The sequence below is a fragment of the Eretmochelys imbricata genome, chromosome 10 (assembly GCF_965152235.1).
Source record: "Eretmochelys imbricata isolate rEreImb1 chromosome 10, rEreImb1.hap1, whole genome shotgun sequence".
In the NCBI taxonomy this organism is placed as follows: Eukaryota; Metazoa; Chordata; order Testudines; family Cheloniidae; genus Eretmochelys; species Eretmochelys imbricata.
In genome coordinates, this window is record NC_135581.1 from 8108471 (window position 1) to 8128804 (window position 20334).

General features: G+C 48.1%; 1 protein-coding gene across 1 annotated transcript in view; it reads right to left on the reverse strand.

The window, feature by feature from the left end:
• Positions 1-20334, reverse strand: part of MPRIP (myosin phosphatase Rho interacting protein) — a 163459-nt gene that overhangs the window by 46371 nt on the left and 96754 nt on the right. The window contains exons 6-7 of the mRNA XM_077828413.1: positions 9667-9877; positions 5994-6153 (exon numbers count right to left, since the gene is read on the reverse strand). Of these exons, the coding sequence (XP_077684539.1) occupies positions 5994-6153; positions 9667-9877 (371 nt within the window). The remainder of the gene's footprint in view (positions 1-5993; positions 6154-9666; positions 9878-20334) is intronic.

A 20334-nucleotide genomic window follows, 5' to 3' on the forward strand; every position in this document is an offset into this window, starting at 1 on the left:
GGGCGGAGCGCCCCGGGGCCTGAGGGTTCCCTGGTAGCTAAGAGAACTCAGGTCAGGGAGGGGAGACACTGGACGAAGAAAGGAGTTATGAAATCTTATGGAGAGCCCAGTCTTCCTCTTCCAAGGTGAATGGAGCCTCACGGCACCTGGCAGAGGGGACTGGGTGAGGCTGCCCTGCTTGCACATATCTATCATCTGACCCAGCAGAGATCTGGGTTTGAGGGTGAAGGATTCATTGTGAGAGGTCGGTAACACACAAACACTTGCATATAACACAACATTTCAGTGTATGCTGACCCCTGGCTTATTCCCTACCATTGTCTTGAAACCCTTTTTGTTCTCAGTCAGTCCTGTATCTTGTTTCCAGAGAGACACCCATATTCCTGTGCCTGGTTGGGGAGGACACTTGGGCTATATTTATTACTCAGCTAGCCTTTTTGGCGTCTGTGGGCACAGCATCTCTGCAAGGGCTCCTATTCCAACAACACCGAGTAAAAGCGCTACCAAATCCACCCAGAACTCAGCTAAAGGAATGTAGAACAACAAAAGCCACAACCCACACTACGCACTTGACTCAGTCCCAGGCTGTTGCCTGCCTGCAGGGACAAATGACTGTTGTATTCATATAATTTCCATTTTACTATGACTCCAGCGCTAAAGAAACAAGCTTGTGGGCCTTGAATTCACTTCCTCTTCTCTCTTTGTTCACTGGCAATGCAAGCTGGACTGTGCAGAGATGTAGACACAGCATTGAACACCAAATTTATCACTGCAGACCAGCAAGGGGAGCTCAAACACAGACTATGTGAGAGACACACCAAAATAGTGTTGTTGAAAGTTTCTCAGAAAAGGTGGGTTCACTTTAGATGTTCATAAAGAAGAGATTTAGAATATGGCAGATCCTCCCCACAGAAAATTGTAAAGGGGTCAGAGCAGGGGTACTGGAACAATTTGTATAGTTGGGGTGCTGAGAGCCATTGAATCAAACTGTAAAACTTGTATATGATGGAAACTACTTCAAGCCAAGGGGTGCAGCAGCCCCCCCAGAACTCCTAGTTCCAGCACCTATGAATCAGAGGTTAAAATTTAGGTCTGAACAATCAATAGGATTCTTTTAAAACACAGTCCTGAACATTCACTATGATTATATTATTAATATAGGATCTCTTAAAATTTAAAAAAAAAAAAAAAAGGAGTAAGTGTCTTTAAAACAGGACTACTAAGAGAAGAGGCTGCCCTAACTAGGGCTACTGGAAATCAGTGTATAGTGCTCTTCTGTCTGGAGGTTCAATCCTCATGCAATAATTTAGGCCATGTCTACCATTTATGTCGGCAACACTTTTGTGGTTGAGGGGTGTGACATACTGACAAAGCTACCGCTGCTCCTTGGAGGTGGTTTAATTATGTTGATGGGGCCGTTGGCTTAGAGTGGCTACACGAGAGATCTTAAAGCAGTGCAGCTGTCCTGCTGTAAGGTCTCTAGTGTAGATATAGCTTTGGAGTGCATTGGTGGAAGTAGGGGAGGAAAAGCTGAAAATACTGACAGACGATTAGCAAATTTATTTGGTTTCACTGCTTGACAAAGAGATGCAGTTCACTGGGGTCTGCATGAGGGTTGAATAATTCTAGGTAAATTCCCAGCATAAAATGAGATGGAGTACCTGTTAGAAAGTTACTGGACAGGATCATTCAGAATGCTCTGAAGCACTAAAGAAAAACTGGCACCTGCAGTCTGAGAAGTGAAGTTTCACAAATGCTCAATCTCAAAGGGCCCAGATTCAATGCAGAGAAAAACATGTAAACTAAGTAAATCAAATTAAAAAGCAGCCAAGCCAAGCAGAGAGTCGGGAAATGTTAATTTTTGAGTCCAGTGTTAAACCAGCTCTCTCCACCAAGTCCACCTGAACATTTGAAACACTGAAGTTCCCTGGCTCAGGGAAAATGTGACCTCTCCCGCCCACATCACCCAGATCACCTCCAGCTGAGACGAAGGTCATTTATAACTAGCTGCACTCTCTTTCAAAGCCCTGGATTACACTTGTATTCCTCCCAACTACCACTTCTCCGCATAACCCTCTTGGAACCCCTTTCTTCTCTCCTGTCAGTGTCCATGCACTTCCCAAACAATACCTTTCTGGCCAAGGAGGACTGAAGGAGGCCCTGTTCCCAGCCCCAGACATGGCCAGAAAGGGCTGTGCTGTTGAGAAGGGAATAACTCCCTTTCTCTCCTGCTTTTGGGGGACAGATCATCACTAATCCTAACAACTAGTTTGGGAAACACACGCCTTTAATTCTCACAGGCATTTATCTGCCATCTTTGTGGGAGGAAACTGTCAAGTTGAATATTTGGAATAATTATCTGTCACTATCATCATCTTAGATCATTAAAGCTTGGAGCATTTTAAACACCTACTCCCCATCCATGACCATTTATGGTGTTTGTTTATATTTATTTTACTTTTCCCCCCTCAACTGTGAAACTAGAAACTTGCCAGTTTCACTCTATTTATAGCTGACTTCACACACTGATGAAAAGAGATCATTCCCACACTGCCCTGTCAGAGTGTGCCATCACCTTCCCCTCCCCCTCTCAGAAACCCACCTCTTCTCAAATCATGAAGATGCTTCTCTTTATAGAAGGGTAGGTAAAACTTTTTAAGCACACAAGATTTGGGGCCTACACCACTGGAGAATGTCTCTTTAAATAAAAGAGAGGGGAGGAGGGAAAGCTGCTGCCTCATTGTGCTCAAACACAACCCTTCTCTGTTGGTGCTGACAATTCCACCCTCAACCCCTCTCCCAGCCCCCTGACTGCAGGCAGGAGGCAGGGAGGAAAGGGAAACAATTGTAGGGACATTGGGAGGGGTGTGTGGGGAAGGTTGATCACAGAAAGCCCTTCTGAGTGAGCTATTGTCACAATCTGCGTAATGACAAAATGTAGGCTGGCTTGACGGGACATTAGCCCACCTGCCCCTGAATTACGATGAGCGACAATGCAAAAGACTTGTTTATTTTAAATCTTTTCCCGGCAGCCTCAGAAATCAGACAAAAGACACCCACCCTTGTCACTGTCATTGTGCTGATGAGAGTTTATTAAAGCATGTTTTTTTAAAATACATAAATAAAAGCAAGAGCACAGGAGACATTCATCTGCCCCCACGCGCTAGGCAGAGTAAAGTCGCTTCAAATAAAGGCAATAAATTGATTAGACATAACATAGGAGAGTTTTCACCAATGTTGACACAGCAATAAAATCCAATCTCCTGCTGCTGTATAATAGCCTCAGGAGCCCAGGGAAAAAAAAAAGGGGCTGGGTGCAGTAGCCTCTGGGAGGAGGAGGAACCCATCCCACCAACCAGAAAGCAGCAGGGATGAAATAAAAAAGGACAATATCTAGCAGAAGCTCTGAGATCCTTCTTTTCCCAGGTATCTGTATGCCTGTCTCCCTCATCAGATATTCCATGCCCTCTCCCTATGCCCCAGTTTAAACACACATTTGCACACCAGCGCCCCAACTGGCACTATTAGCTGTTCAGAAGTAACCACTCTAAAAAGCTATTGAATCCAGGAGTTGCATACACATCACTGCTTTCAGCTATGCAGCATCACACTGGGGCTAGGACTCAGGAGTTTCAGCTCCAGAAGAACACACAAGCCTCTAGTACCTGAACTATTAAGCTGGCCGTAGTGGTAGACCTTTTAATATTCTGTAAGCCAACCAGGGGTACATGTACCCCTGGGGGTACGCTGAGGTCTTCCAGGGGGTACACCAAATCATCTAGCTATTTGCCTAGTTTTACAACAGGCTACATAAAAAGCACTAACGAAGTCAGTACCAACTAAAATTTCATACAATGACTTGTTTATACGGCTCAATAAATTATAACTGAAATGTAAGCATCGTATTTATATTCCAATCAGTGTATTTTATAATTATATGGTAAAAATGAGAAAGTAAGACGTCTTGCAGTAATAGTGTGCTGTGACACTTTTGTGTGTTTTATGTCTGATTTTGTAAGCAAGTAGTTTAAGTGAAGTGAAACTTGGGGGTACGCAAGACAAATCAGACTCCTTAAAGGGGTACAGTAGTCTGGAAAGGTTGAGAGCCACTGCTATAAGCCAACCACCAGCAGGTGACATGACCACACACACTTGAGCCAATGTTACACACTCAATTCACAAACCAAGAAATACTGTTCTTTCTCCACCCAGTGTAACAGGATGGGGTCCCCAGAAGGCAAGCACGGCATCTTTTCTGCCAGACACAGAAAGGACTATATCCTCAGGTGGGAGGAGAAAGCCAAGATATTGCTGTCTTTGAGTCTCGTCCTCCACCCAAGATTGCAGCCAGGCAGCAAAGCTACACACTGCTTGGGTGAGCACAGGTTAGACACAAATATGGTTCAGTTGCAAATCTAAATGAAGTGGAACACGCACAAGTGCAAAGCGGTGTTGCTTGTGCAATAGCAGCGGCTGTGCTTTGCAGTGCAGCTTCATGCCTGTATTAATTGTGGGCCAGCGTGAAAACAGTCCTCCAGGGGATGTGAAAAGCAAACCACAAGTGCTTGAGCGAACATGCCTGCAGGAACCCAAGTGCAAGCAAATCAGACTGACAATCAGCCCTCTAGCCCAGTGCCCTTATCTCATGGTTTACTCTACAGTCATCACAAAAATGGGGCTTTTTCAGGGCAAGTTAAATCTATCCTTCCTCCCCACTGGGCCTCCTTAAACCCAGAAAAACTGAGCGTGTGCACAGGACGCAAAGCCTTCTCCACTAATCTGTTTTGCCACCCACTCAGTTCTGCATCAGTGGCAGCCAACTCCTCTCTTTCCAAGATTAACACTGTGACACTTTGAAACCTCTCTCTGAGCTCATCAGACGATTGCATAACATACATGGCCCCAACACAGTTTATAGAAATACTCTAACTAATGGTGCCAGCTGCCACTTGAGGTAGGGTGGAGGAGGAGAAGGGAGGTACTACGGAGCATCACATGGCAGCTTACTGGAGGAAGGTCCAGCCTACTACCCCAAGAGAAGGATCTGCCGAGAACCATCGGTAACCTGTGCTAACACAGCACTGGTGGGGATCACATCCTTTGCTGGTTAACATTGAGTGGATATCCTAGCTATGCCCACATCAGGAGCGCTTCCCGGTGGCTACAGGAATGACCTGTATATGAAATTGAGAGTAAAGGGGAGCCTGGAAAATAAGAGAGACTCAGAAAGATGGCCTGGGTACAAATTTGAGGCATTGCTTTGCACTGGCTCAATGACCCCCGCTTTGGGCAGCTGGGAGTTCGCTCAAATATCTTTGGCTGGGGATGGGCGACAAGAGAGAGCTGTTAAGCATGGATGACCCCACACCATCGGATCCATAAAAAGTGGCATGGCTCAATCAGGATTCCCTCCCAGTCCATTTAATAGATTCAAAGGAGGAGAGACAATCACCAGTTAAGTACCTGGTTTAAGAGAGGAGGGCTCAGGACTATAATCGTCCAAATAAATCATTTCCTCTACAATGGGCTATGAAGGGCCGTCAGTCCCAGCACCCGCTGATTTACTAACAGAGCAAGCACCACCATGTGGTCATGGTCAAATGAGTTAAGAAACAGAACAGCCACTGGCCCCTTACCTTCTCTCGTTGCCAAAGAGCCGGGCCACCTCTTCCCTTCCAGGGCTGCGGGCCCGGGTCCTCTGCTCCAGCCGTTTCCTCTCCACCTGGAAGGCCTCCCGGTTACTGATCCTAATGGCCTTGGGAACATCGGCCAGGGTGGCGTACTGCCGACTGGCTTTGAAGGAAAGGGAGTGGTTCTTTCTTTCAGCTCCCCTTCCCCCGTCTCTGCTGCTGAAGTCCTTGCACGTAGGGTAAGTACTCTTTGAATCCAGGGAGTTCAGTGAGTAGCTGGAAACCATTCGGTTGTTTGAGCTGGTACCTGGGGAAGGAAAGGGGTGGCTGTGCTCCTGGAAGGGTGATTTGGGGTAACTGTACCTGTTGTTCGGGGTGCTGGGGCTGGGAGGGGATGGTGGAGGTGGCAGCTGCTGCTCTTCCAACTTCGAGTCTTGCTTGGTCTTCTCCAAGGAAAAGTAACCGCTCTCAACACGTGCCTTCCGCCCACAGTCTATCCGGTCGCCATTCATGGAGCTCTCATCTAAGAAACGGAACAGAAAACAAGGGGAAGGAGTTGGGTGGAGGTTACTACGCTTGGTTCCAAACTTGATTTTGCCTCCCCTCCATTTGCATAAAAGGGGATTTTAACACAAACTGCCTTGCCTCCACAGAACGGGAAACATCCACGTAGGATTTTCCAGCATTACAGTGCCTATGGACCCAGACACAAACCTGACCTGGAAGGCCCACCTCTGGAGGGAAACCGGAAGTCCAGTTTCAGGATCCATTGCATCTTTGGCTTCTGTGCCCAGAACTGCCAGAAAGGGTGATGATAAGAACAGGTTTTTTGCGATGTGGAGACTGACCTGCTAGGAGGTGGACTAGGACACACCAATCATCAGCATTTCACACTTGGATTACTGAGCAGCCTACTAAAGGTGCCACATGCAAAGCTCCAATAGACATAAGGTGGGATGGGTGCTTTTGACTTATTTACAGAGGGAAAAACTGGACAATGACAACAGAGACTTCGGCAACAGGTGGGAATGTAGCTAGCAGAATGCTATCAGGTGCCCAGCCAGCTTGTCGCATCTGGTCAGGAGCAGCCATACTGCAGAAGGGCCAATAAAGTCCCCCCTTATTTCTGTGTCCAAGCACGCAATGATCTGACCCAGTCTGTCTCCACAGAGCCTTGGAGGAGGGACACAAGAACAGGGAAGAGCGGGTGTTTTGTTAAGACATACAGAGGAGGCTTCTCAACAAGTTGTACCTGTATATATTAGAAGGAAGCTCAGAGGTTCAGCCAGCAAACACCAATGCATTTCCTAATCACAAGTAAAATTAACTTTGGTGGTGTCTGATTCCAGTAAAGGGAGAAGGTCAGGAGAGGGGAACAAGAGAGAGGAAGGTGTGTTAACAGCTGGAGGAAGCATGGCTCCATCAACAGCTCTTCATTTCTCCCTCCCCAGAAAAAATGGGGAGCTAGGAGAGCATTAAGGCCTCATTGCAATTCGGGTGTCAGGCCCTCCATTTGAGTGAGATGAAAAACAGCTGTATGCATCCTTTTGCCAGAGTGAGTTAGTGACCACCAGCCTCCATGCCAGCACAGACAAAGGCGTTAAGGAAAGGGGAATCCCTCCACACTGAAGCTTCTTGCTACAGAGGGCACAAAGAACAATTCCCATTTTGCATTCACACCACCACAAAATTGTGCACGAGCATTTGTTTTCAAGGGCCAAAACAGTCTGCATCTAATCACCACTGCACTTCCTGAATTGTTGGCCTCTAGAAGATTCTCCATGTGTAAGTTTGGAATGTGGAGAAAATCGTTTGTTCCAGGCAGACTTGACTTGCTGGTTGGTTGGTAGGTGTGTATGGATATACACACACACGTGCAGGGAAGAAGGAGAGGCAGCAGAGAGGTCTACATCCAGCAGCGACTTTCCCATCCATTCTGAAGATCATAAGCTGGATGGTAAGTTACTGTTTTCTCCAACCGAAAAACAAGTAAATGAAAAGCAGCATCTGTGGAGGTAACACACACACACACACTCTCTCTCTCTCTCTCTCTTCCTCTTGCCCAATCGCCACATCCCAAGGTGTCAAGGGCAAAAGCCTATTGATTCATCAAAAACAGGGCTTTGCTGACACCAGCTAAATCAGAGAGACGCAAAGGGAGCAGTCTTCTTCCATTAGCTAATCCCAAGAGAGCAAGGAGGAAAGCAATCGCTTTAGCTAGCCTCTCAGAACATGCAACAAACTCAGCTTTCCCCTCCGCCCCCGATTTATCCAAGGGGAACACATAATACAAAGCAGGAAGAAAGTCCAGGCCTCTATTGTTTCATTTAGAACAATACAGCAGACTCCAGAGGCTTTCATGGACTAATCAAAGGAGACAAAATGTAAACAGCTGCCCTGATATAGGGTTGGGAGGAGGAAGCAGCGCCCCAGTGCCTGGCAATAAAACAGGACCAACTGTAGGCAAGTGCCTCTCTGTCTCCATTAGGGCACTATATCCCAAAGGGTAGGCTGCAACCCACTGGAAAGCTCTTGATAAGTCATGGGCCCAGTCCAGAGGGGAGACCACCGAGAGGGCGGGGGGGAAAGGGGAGGGGTTGGATAGCAAGCCCACCCCACACTCATCCTGCAGTGAGTGCTCCTGTCCCATGGAACTGGGCTGAGAGGGCTGCTGTGGGTGGTCGGTGCCCCATTCATGGGGCAGGGAAGCTGACCTCTGATTTTGCCTCCCTGCTCCCCATGCATTAGGACCCTGGGTGGGTTGCAAATTAAGACAAAATGCAGTTGGTGGGCTGTCATAGTGAAAAGTTTGGGAATCACTCAGAGGCTAGTATAAAGGGGGACGATCAATGTTCAAAAGCTCATTTATTTCAAAGGAAATTTCCTTGCCTTGGAATCGCACCCGTTAGAGGTGGGAAAGACCTGTGAGGTCATCCCATCCTCCTTGCCTCTGCCTTCCAGTATTTTATCCAGATTTCCCCCCTTTCTTAATTTCATCCCATTAGTTACAGTTATCTCCTCCTCCTCTCCCCCACCTTCCCCCCCCAGGTACCACCCTAGGGAATGCCGCAAGTGTTCAGATCTTTGTAGGCTGACAATGCGCTGAGCCATTCCCATTAGATTAAAACATTAAAAATGGGAGGGGGGGGATTCTAGTTTTCTTTTCACTACTTATGTCAGTTTCTTCCTTATTTTGCACTTCACTCAATTCAGGACAATGAAATCAGCCCTAGTCCACGACTGTGCCTACCCAGGCACTGCCTCAATGTAAATAATATCACTTTCAACATCAACAGTGCAGTTTCCTTCTGTTTCTCTACGGCAGTTGTGGGATCTTAGATACTAACAGGTAGTTGGGTTTCCAAACCAGTAGGGGAACTGTTACATTTGTAAAAAACAAACAAAAAAAAAAAAACACAAACAAACAAACAAACAAACCATAATACACAAAGACAAGAAACCATTTCAATTCATGTTTTTAAATAAAAGCAAGTTTAGACCAAACTTTTTGACGAGGTCCTGTTAAGAGAGCCACACCACTGCAGTTAAGACATCTGTGTAATAAACTCAAACTGCTGCAGGAAAACCTTCCAGTCCTAGTAACAACTTGGGGTTAATCGGCCATTAATAATAGCATTTTGCACTTTGAAAGCACCTTCCAACAAAGGGATATCAAAGCACTTAAACAGTAGGCTTCACAACATCCCTGTGAGGTAGGTAGGGTATTAATTAGATCCACTTTTCAGAGGGGTAAGTTAACGCACAGAAGCTTTTGGGGTGATTTGACCAACAATCTCTTGGGGCTGTGGCAGAGCCAGGAAGTGACATTGCTCACTGCTCCCATGGACCTCCTGAAGTTGCAGGTACTCAGCAGTTTCTGAGCATCAAGCCATAGGAGTTTCATCTCCCAGACCCTGCTCCAGTCACTACACAGCACAACCTCAGGGTGGTGAAGAAAGCTCCCCCCAATCAGGTATCGAATGCTATGAGGCTAGAGGAGAACAGAAACCAGTGCCAGCATCCCTCTGGTCCTTACCTTCTTTACTTTCCAACATAGGTTCCTTCAAGGAGCTGGCAAGCATGGCCTGGCTCTGTATGGGGCTCTGGGCTGGGCTGATGCTACTGCTCCCATCCAGTTGATCTTTGCCCCACATTTCTTCTTGCCAGAGTGTGGACTTGGTAGTGGGGACCTTCTCTGCATTAGGAATGTTGCTACTGGTCACAGCCACCTTAGCGGGGCCAGGTTCCTGAAGAGAACAGGAAAGACACTCGGTATCACTGCACATTCTCTACGTCCTAGCGCCAGTCATCCCGATTTACCATAGGCAGGTAAGTCCTTATCTAGAGACACATGGACCACGTTACCTCAAGCTCTTAGACCACATGGCATTTCAATACACTTACAAAGGGGTGTGTGTATTTCCCTTCCCTGAATGATCTGATTTATATATTTCAAATGCTGGCAGGTCTAAGTGCTTCTCCCAAATGGGACAGGCTAATTCAGGGCTTCCTTAAGCAAGGCAGCTAAGCACCGCTCTTACAAAGAAAAAGGAAATGTCTTTAATATGCTCTTCCGAGGAAGGGATCCAAAAATGGCCCATATCTCCCTCTCCGTCCAGCTGGAGAAAGAACCAGAGCAAAGGTAAGCTCACAAATGAAGGAAGCCTACTGACCCTGAGACGAGGCAGATATACATGGTAGGGGCCTCTTTGCTGTGCTGTGCTTTGTTTTCCAGGAGGAACTGCCCCTCCCAGCTTGGCAGACAGGACGCAGCACAATACCAGAGCTTTTAACTGTTCGTTTGTGTAAAGTTCGCGCTCATGAAACCATGAATTAACTGAGCCCTAAAGCTCGGCCAACACACGCCAGGCCTGACTGTGATGCCTGCTGCTGGCCCTTTCCCAAGTAGGCGTGCTATAGGTCTGGTGCATCTGAGGCATGCTGTCACCAGACCAATGAGCACAGCACACGCATTTGAGATGGATTCTATTTCAGCGTGATCTTTCTCTAATCTATGGGGATCAGCTTCCTTGAGGGGCTACTGAGGCCTAGCAAACTCACTTCATTTTGACCCAATCAAGGACAAGAATGCTTGTGAAAGGTCAGTGCTATCAGTTGCCACAGAACCACCTCAGTACAGCCCAATAGGTATTATAAACACTTACATGGCAGGAGATGTCTAAGATCTCTCGTTGTTGGTGGAGGATCTTACAAGATTATTATTATAAAAACACTTTCTTCCCCGAGGATCACAACTACACACACAGAAATCCAGCAATGGAACCACCTCTGGGGCAGAAGGTGGAGATGGGATATTCTGGCCAACCAAGGCATTGAACATGCATTCTAAAAACCCTTGATGGATTTATATTCTGTGACATTTAACATATGAGCTACCTGCTTTGACCCCACCACAAACGTTTACTCTGAAGCATCCTCACACCCAAGAAACGTACACATCTACCCCCCATGCCACCTCTCTCTCTCTCATCTTCTGAGGACCGGAAAGATCAACTTCAGCTGCAAATCATTTCCATTGGGATGGCAGGGAACAGCTGGCCCTGGACACCACTTCAAGTGGAAAGCCGCATCGAACTCTGCATTCTTCGGCCTTGAGCGTGGCTTTCCCCTCAAAGCAACGTTTCACAAACTGTCAGCACCTGAGAGAGAAGTGAACCTCGCCAAGAAGGGAGGCTTTGAAGCCCAGCCAGGCCCTGGATCTTGGGAAGTACGGCCAAGAGCGAGAGCTCTCAGACAAACGTGCCTACAATTTGGCAAAGCTGCCCTCGCCCAGTCCATCAACAGTGGATGTGGAGAATGGCCTTGAGCCAAGGCTCCATGTGCATTGAACTTCTGCCCAGAAGACCTTCTTAGAGACAGGACTTCTAGAGCCCACCGAGTCACATTTCAACAAGGTTCCATTTGCAAGAAGGAGACTATTACCTGACAAATTCCCTGGCTAGAAACAACGAGCACAGTCTACCTCCGGGGCTCCTCCGGTTTAGACAAAGAAGGGCTTTATGTGACTAGAAAGCAGATAATACATTAAGGGGGTGGGAGGAACACCTGAGTTGCACCCATCCCCCCACTTGAGTATATTTTACAGTTAGAACAGGGGTTATTTTTCAGCTAATACAAGTCCCACCCTCTAGCCTGGTTTTCCAGCTATTTCCTGCCAGCCTACCAGCCCCAAGCCGCACTTCCTGCTGAGAGAGAGATTAGCAGCTTCCCAGCATTACTGCCTGGGAGCCCGGAGACAGGGCTGCAGGTGGAAATGTCACATGCCTTTTTCCTCTGGCCTATACCCATTTTTAAACAGCAGCTCCTCACCTTCACTTTTGCAAGGTGCTGTCCATTTCTACCAACAAGCCACAGAACCCCCAGCTGGTGGCATATGGGCTAAGTCAGTATTCGGAAGGGCTTCTGACTGTCAGCAGCGGGGCACATCTGAGCCCTTCTCACCTGCATGCTGTCGCTGCAGCACAGCGGGTGTAGGGCTTTGACTGATGTATTGACAAGCACAGCAGGGACGCAGTTATTACTGAATGAGCGCTGAAGAGGTGTGAAGCGATGTTTATTAACACCTGAAGCTTAGCTTCTTGACCTTGCGGTTGTTCCCTCCCTCTTCTGCCTGGTCCACCTGATAACCTAGCCCAGCCCACATCAGCAGATTGATTTATCATTTATGGCTCAAAGTTACAACAAAGGGAATAAGAATTTCTGGCCCTCTGATGCAGCCCCATTGCTGGCTGACAGTGTCACTCTGGAACCCCCTCCATGCGCCAGTCTCTCAAATGGATTTTTCTCCCGTTACATCATAAGCAAAACTTTTTTTCTGTAAAGGCAGCATTCTGCCTAGGACCTCAACATTTAGATGGTTTCTGTGGAGTTGCCATTAGATAGACCCTGTGTGGGCCCAGAACCTTCCCACTCAGCTCCATCCCCTTTCACGATCATGTTTAAAAACATGCACTGAACACTGAGCAAGGGGACAATCTCCCGAGAGCTTAAAAAGAAAGAGGTAACAAAGCTACTCTCGTCACCTGAGCTGAGGCCCTGGAGCCTCCCTAACCTCTGGGAACTGAGTTCAGTACTTGCAGTTAGACAGGAAATTCTGTCCATGGGCCTTTCATTTTGGAAACAGAGGAGCTGTTATTTAGGAGGTATACTGGAATCGCCCCAGTCACAGCAATCCTACATAGAGCCAAGAGGTCTTCCATTTTGTTTTTCACTTCAAGGCCTTCTGCCCTCCTATATCAATAAATCTGATATCCCCCACAATCCCTACCCTAGCCTTCTGCCTCCAGCCAAGAAACAAACTCTCTTTCCCTCCATGTGTACACACACACACACACACACACACTCACTCTCTAAAGCAAATCCCCTTCCCGCTGTGTACACACTTACACACACTTATTTCCCTCAGTCTCCTGCCACTGACAGTCCGGCTCTTAAACCCCCGCTGCCCTTAACATAGGTCCCGTGACCCCTACGCCTCTCTCCTCTGCTTTCATTTGCCAGCTAATAAACTGAATTTGTTTACATCAGAAAACATTTTTGTGCAATGGCTTCAAAAAAGAATTAAACCTAGAGAAATTCATTCCCTATTGTTCAACAGCTGAATTAAATCATTTATCTGGTCTGGTTTGCAACGAGCCACAAATAAAGAAAAAATGGAATGCCTTAATGCCTGAGATGGCTAAATGGACATTTACTTTAAAAAGAGAAGAGATATTTAACACAATTTAAAATACAATTTAGGAAATACCAGTTATTTTAAATGCATCTCCAAGTATGACTGGCCCTAACATAAATCAGCAACAGCTGCCATTTTACTCAATATCCTTGCAACAGGAAGCCCAGTCCACTGACTTAGTTCGTGATGAAGAAAGGACAGTTTAGCAGGTTAATGCATGAGAAGGGATGGAGACGTTCACAACTGGCGTAAAGTTCAATTCTATTAGGGAATTTTTTAGAATTTTTCTTAGAGTCCCTGAGTACTTATCAGAACAAACCAATGATAAATTAACCACAGCCAGAAATAATATTTAAAAAAATTATGACAGCCCTTCACAATGTCTCTTGACCACTTGACACAGGATGGGCAAATCAAGGTGAATCTTAACTATTGTATTAGGCACAATGGGCTGTAAACCTATAACTCACTGGCTCCCCAAGCACAGTGCTTGCTGCTGAGAGTTATCCCACTGAAGTCAACAGGATTGTGTGTGTTATTAAGAAGAAATATGTGTTTGTAGGCTCAGGCCCTTAGATGCTCTGGTGATTTTAAATATAGAAAAGAATCTGGTCTCTGCTCTCACACGAATATATTATAAATACACCAATACACGCATATGCCCACATTTTCAAGGATGACTAGCAAGTGCCTCAATTTTTAGATACCTCCCCGGAGATATTTTAATGGGTTATTTTCGGAGAGTGAATATTTAACCATCTTCTGAAGGTCCTTTAAGATGTCTCCAACTGGGCACCCAAAGTTACTAATCTCCTTTGAAACTTTAGTCCATCTATGTGTATTAATGAATAGGTACACACATATATATCCAGAGAGAAAGAGACAGAGAGAGAGAGATTGAGAAGGACACAGCTGAGCAAAGCAGCACTGCCCAGGCAAGTAGGCAAGGTGGCTTCTTTCCGTTTCTTTAGCTGTTTAAATTTTGTATTATAATGTCACCCCTTTGCTGAGGTGTAGCAGATGCCTGGGCCTTGGAGACCAGCTTTCAGTGGGAGCTGAAATCAGCGCAGCACAGAAACAGAAGTCCTGGAACAGTGGTGACAACAAATAGCACGGAGCCCAATCCCTTCTTTCAGGGATCTCTGCCCAAATACCAATGTCCTCGTTTCCAGGGAGCAATTCTGCACCAAGAACTGACTCCAGTTAGAGACATTAAAGCAGAGAGCAAGGACCCTTGCTGCTCGTCACCCCCCCAGAAAAACAGCAGAAAACTAGCCACTTGCCTGCATTTCCTTCCAAGATTAAAAAAGTGCTCACATGCTAAGAAAAAACACTATATTTAACAGCGCCATGCACTGACCCCTGACTTGATATGGTTTCTGGCTGGGGAAGAGCGGAGATGAGAATTTTCACATTTTTACAATTAGATGAAGCCATGAGAACAAGAGCTGAAATCAGTTTTCCATGGAAGGGCTCATGCCACTTTACTCCAAGGCCAGCAGCAGCTGGTGTGAGAAGATCAGAGCTAAATTCCTATGGCCTGTGCTATGCAGGAGGCCAGACTAGATCATCACAGTGGTCCCCTCCGGCTTAAAAATCAATGATGTTTCCCAGCCACCTAGAAGTGTTTGCAGGTAAAAGGAAAACAGATCATGAAAGTGATCACAGCAGCCAGTGCTGCTGCAGACAATATTTGCTGCTGGATTAGGGGTATTTTTTTGTTTTCAAAAGGCTCTTTTCCTGCAGAAGGAGAGAGGCCTGACAGGCAGCCAAGTTCAATAGAAGCCCTTTCTTTTCTGGTAACCGTCTCTCCATCCCCTTTAATAAGCTGCACCGAGTTTGTGGTGACAGCTTCTGGCATGGTGGCTTGAACCACTCCGGTGCTGCATGGCCGGAGCGTGAGGTTGGGATCAGTTCATTTCCAGGCTGCTTTGGGGAGAAGGAGAAAGAGAATTGGAAGCTGTGGCTGCTTTGTATTTGACACAAGGAGGAAAGCAGATGGGGAAGCGGGTAGAGTTGGTGAGGAATGCGTGAAGGTAAAGATAAAAAGTCCCACTCTGGCTGGTGCTTAACGCTATCCTGCCGGAGCTGTTCTGGCAAACAAAATCTCTGTAGCAACAGATACACATGGAGTTTCCTGCCTTCCATTCCAGCCCTTGATTATGATGGAAAGCTCCCAGTTTCCTCACTGAGCTTCCTGGCTTTGAGGTTTCGCCTGCATCACCCAGTGACCCAGCTTTAAGCATCTGCTGCACAGCAACTGGTTTGCTCTTCTGTAGAGCAGAATACCGTACAGGATGTGACTAAGTGGGAATCTTTTGTAATATTTTTATGAAGCCTACGTGTGCCTCCATGTCCCCTATGTGCTGCAGAGTTACCTAGTTTTGGGGGGAGGGGAGGTCTGTTTGCTCTCTGGGCAGCATAAAGCACAGGCACCTAGCTGTCTGGGGCTTGGGCCCCATATTAATGGAGCTCTTGAAAAGACAATGGCAAATCCAATTGCCCGTACATGGACACCTAGCAACCAATGACCCACAGAGATATGGACTTCCCTTCCTCTCCACAGCCCACTAAGCCACATCTCCCCAGCTCAGGAACAACAGGGGGAGGAGTGTGAGGTGGAAGTTAATTTGGCTGCAGGAAGCAGTCGGCTGGGGACACATCTGGACTGAGGCAAAGGGAGGTTAGAGGGACAAGGCTTTGGGCTGTGTGCTGACCAGGATGGACTACACTGTAATTTTCTTCTCTCTTTTCAGAGTAGCAGCCGTGTTAGTCTGTAGTCTGTATCCACAAAAAGAACAGGAGTACTTGTGGCACCTTAGAGACTAACAAATTTATTAGAGCATATGCTTTCATGAGCTACAGCTCACTTCATCGGATGCATAGACATATATGAAGTGGGCTGTAGCCCACGAAAGCTTATGCTCTAATAAATTTGTTAGTCTCTAAGCCACAAGTATTTCTTTTCTCTGTGCTAACAAGGTCTTCCTATGCTGTGTTCCAGGTGACAAACTATCTGACAACGCTGGCTGAGTGTTGCTACAGATGCGGACGGCGGAGGTGCATTGCTCCTAAGATTGTACAAGTTTCCCTCAGGGGTCTGCCTCAGTTGGACTCACTGAATGGAGCCCACGGTGTGAAGCAGGAGGGCTGAAGGACCAGAGGCCCAGCCTAAGGAGGCGGTGAAGCCATGTGGCTTGCCCAGGAGGAAGAGTGAGACCCCTAGAGGGTCTGGCTCACTGAAGGGGTGCTCCTTGAGACTGCTCCAAAGCTGGGGTCATAGCACCAGTCCTGTGGATCCATGACACAGGGCCCACAAATGTTCCAGTATAAAGAGGCCATGCAGGCAGCTGGCCTGAGCCTATGGGCTGCACATTTCCATACATTTTTTAGAATAAAAATTTTAAGAGGCACCTCCAACCCAAATACGGGCCCTGTGCTCGTCCCCTTAGGGAAAGGTTCAGAGAAGCCCCATGTGGTCTGAGTTCCCCCGTGGCAGGAGCCCGCCGTTAAGCAACATTGCTCTCGTGCTGCTATGCAGGGTTTTCACACCTTCCCTCTGAAGCTGGCCACTGTTAAGACACACTGGACTAGAGGGTACTCATATCTGATCCACTTTCCTATGTTCCTATGACAGCTGATAGTCCCAAGGGCTAGCACTCAACAGGCCACATCTGGCCTTCGAGCTGGGCACTGTCCCCCTGTCAGCCGGATAGTACATTTAAGGAGCAGACAGAGGTATGGGACAGTCTCAAACAGTGCTTGTTGAATTCCTTACAGACATCCCTCAAAGGTTTGGGACAGACGCAGACCTAGGCCAAATGCACTCAACTCTAGGACAGTGCCAACTCAGATGCTGACTTCAAAGAAGCGCTCAGGAATTCAGATGCTCCTCTGAGCTGTCCAACCCAGCTGAGCCACCAGCATCAAAGAGCAGGAACTGGAAGTCTGAGGGAGAGAGTTCTGGGGTGGCAGCTGCTTCTGTCTAGGACCCAGCAGGGCAAAGGGCTGTCTGGAAAGTGGAAGTTACATCATAAATAGATTCCATGCTCCTTTCTAAAGATTTGGGGGAAGGTCTGGGGTGAGGAAGGAGAAGATTCTTGTTTGATCAGTTGCTAGTCTCAGCCCCGTGGGTGCTGGCCCTTTGTTACAATGCTGCCTTCCAGTTAAGACACGCCATGGAGTGGAAACCCAAAACAACCTCTGTGCTCAATTCAAGCAGAGACAAGGGCTGCTTAAGGAACGTGGAGAGATTTGCAAGATGAAGGGTGGGAGAGGTTTATTAATTGGTCTTGCTGTGTCTAATTATTCCTACTAAACCCTTCAAGGGCCAATCTGGACAACGTCCTGGACTCCCATCCTCGGTGACGGGGAGGTGCTCAGCACCACGCAGGATGGAGCCCTTATTCAGCTGATCTAAGAGCAAAGTGCCCCAACTGATCTTACTGCTGGGGGGCCTGGCTTGAATGGAGTACGAGTGATGCTGTTGAATTGTGGGTATTAACCTCTGTGCCACCCTCCGAGCCCAACCCCCTGAGTGGCATGCGGCAGTGTTTTCTGGGCAGTTACCTTCACATACTAGGACATGGCATAAGAGTGGACAGAAATACACAAGCTCAATACCTCACTGCCTTCAAGAAAGAAAGGCTGTTGTGGAGAGCAGCGGGGTGGGAGGTAGTAGGGGGAAGCATTACACCAGCTCTGATGGAGCAGAGTTAGAAGAGAGACAAGAGGATCATTCTCAGGGCACTGAGAGCTCCTGCAAAGGGATAAGTGGGGTGCTGGAGAGGCATGACACAGCCTTCCTCCATGAAACCTAAGAGGAGAGGAAGAGACCAGCTAACAGAGGACAACTGTGACAGCAGTCGGGATTCCATGGAGGCCTGGGGGAAGACCTCCGAGAGCAGCCAAGGGCCAGGGAGCTGAAGCAGAGAAATAAATAGAAAACATGAGCTCATCCACCGTGAGCTCTCAGTACAGAGGCAACTGAAGTACAAACCTGGCCCCATCAGGGGACCTGGCCTGGACTACACACCCAGCGCTGGCATTGAGGCAGGAGGGTCTGTACTTTGGCATTTTGCTGCACGTGATAGAGGTATTCTCTATTCCCATACTAAGCCCCTGAGCTTGTGCCTAAGGCAGAGAGACACAAGGTTGCGCCCCACTGGGCCCCCACACGCCCCATCCTTGGGGACACCTGGGCAGCCAGGCTTAGTCCTCCAGGGAGCCGGGGCTTCTGCACCGCCTCCGCGTGGGCAGGGTGCATCCTCTCCAGAGCCACTTGCCTTATTTGGTGCTCAGGAGCTCAGATCCTGTACAGTTTCCAAGCAGTTGCCATGGTGATGAAACGTAACCCAAAATGATGTTATTCTGGCTGCATTTTTCCCCCTCTCAAAAGCCGGCAGCTCTGGGAGCCGGGTTTATGCTGGGTAACATTTCCACAGTCAACACCATTCCCTTTCTTCCCCCCAGCCCCAAATGTGCAGGGAGCTTCTGGGCCACAGCCGCTGCACAACCAGATGCGATTTCCCAGAATGCCCTGAAAGCAACACACTGGGGCATCAATGCTTCCAGTTCAAGTCCCCACAAAGGGGTCTGGGGTTGGGTTCACGGCTGGGAGGTTAGAGGTCAGCATCTCTGTTGAGCTGGTGGTTCTCACTGATGACGGGAGAGGGGAAAGCCCCCAGGACAGAACGGGTGTCAGCATAGCATCACCACATCCATGGCACTCGGGAGCCAACATTTCCCCACAAGGCTTCCTGGGGCCAGTTCCAAGTCCTCACCACACTCCAGGGGGCTGCTCAGATGACCCAGCATCAGGTGTAGGAGTGTCTTCCAGAAGGGAGGCAGAGGGGAAGAACTGGCCACAGATAATCTATGTAAAGAGTTGATCCCCTTCCCCTTCTTCCTCCCACCCTGTTCCCCTCAGAGGGCCTAGGGTGGGACCTGAGGAAGCCAGAGCTCTGCTGCCTTTCACTCCCGGCTGCTGGGGGCAATCCACAGGTGTTCCATGTGAAGCCATACCCCACTCTCCTCAGGTGCCCAGATCTGACCCTTATATGGGAATCCCAGGAGAAAACAAATGGCTCACAGGTAACTATCTGTGAGTGCCCAGGCCTGCTGGGTGAATTCCTCCAGTCCAACCACCTCTGTCCTGCTGGCCAGCAGCTCCAGGACACACACTCACATGAGCCAAGGCTGTTTGCAGCCCCAGAGAGGAGAGATTATTCCAGCCGAGGGGTGGGATTCCGAACCTGTGGGTTTCTCCCAGACTCCGTCCATTTGGGAGACACGGGCAGGAATGAGTGGGTCATGGGCAGCCCCAGCTTTTACCATTTATAGTCAAAGCAAGCGCAGAGCTGTCGCTGGGTCCCTGGAGAGCACAGCTCCAGCCCCCAAAACTCCCAGCTCAGCCCTGGCCTTCATTATTTTCCTTTCATTCTAGTTATCTCCAGGGTCATCTCATGCAGGGAAACTGAAGCCCTGTGGAATTTCTTCCCGGGCCCTATGAGGGCTGTGAACATCCAGGATCGCTTCCTCCTCTTCCCATCCTCCCTCCCCCTCTGCACACATGCCCCCAAGCCCAAAAGATACTGTTCAAAGCTTTGTAATTGTCTGTGTGGCTGGCCTGTGTGTTAGAGAAGGTAGCTGGAGAAGTGGCGAGCTTCCCACCATGCCACACTCTCTTCCTTATGCACCCACCTAAACCTAAGCACTTCCAGCCCTACTCCTGGCTGTAGACTCTTCTCATATAAACAACCCTGCACATCCCCTTGCGGTTCAACCAGCATGCACAGAGGGAACCAGGCCTGGGAGGAAAGGGGAAAAGCAGGGAAGATGCATCCTTCTTGCTTTCTGGGAAAGTAACTCAGTCAGATCTGAGAAACCAGATGGGGAGGGGGACGACCAGGGGTTTAATGCAGCTGCTGTAGCACTGGCTGCTGCAGGGAGTTTTAGAGCCAGGCTAATGAGCACTAATACAGCACTTTCATCTTCAAAACTGGGGGA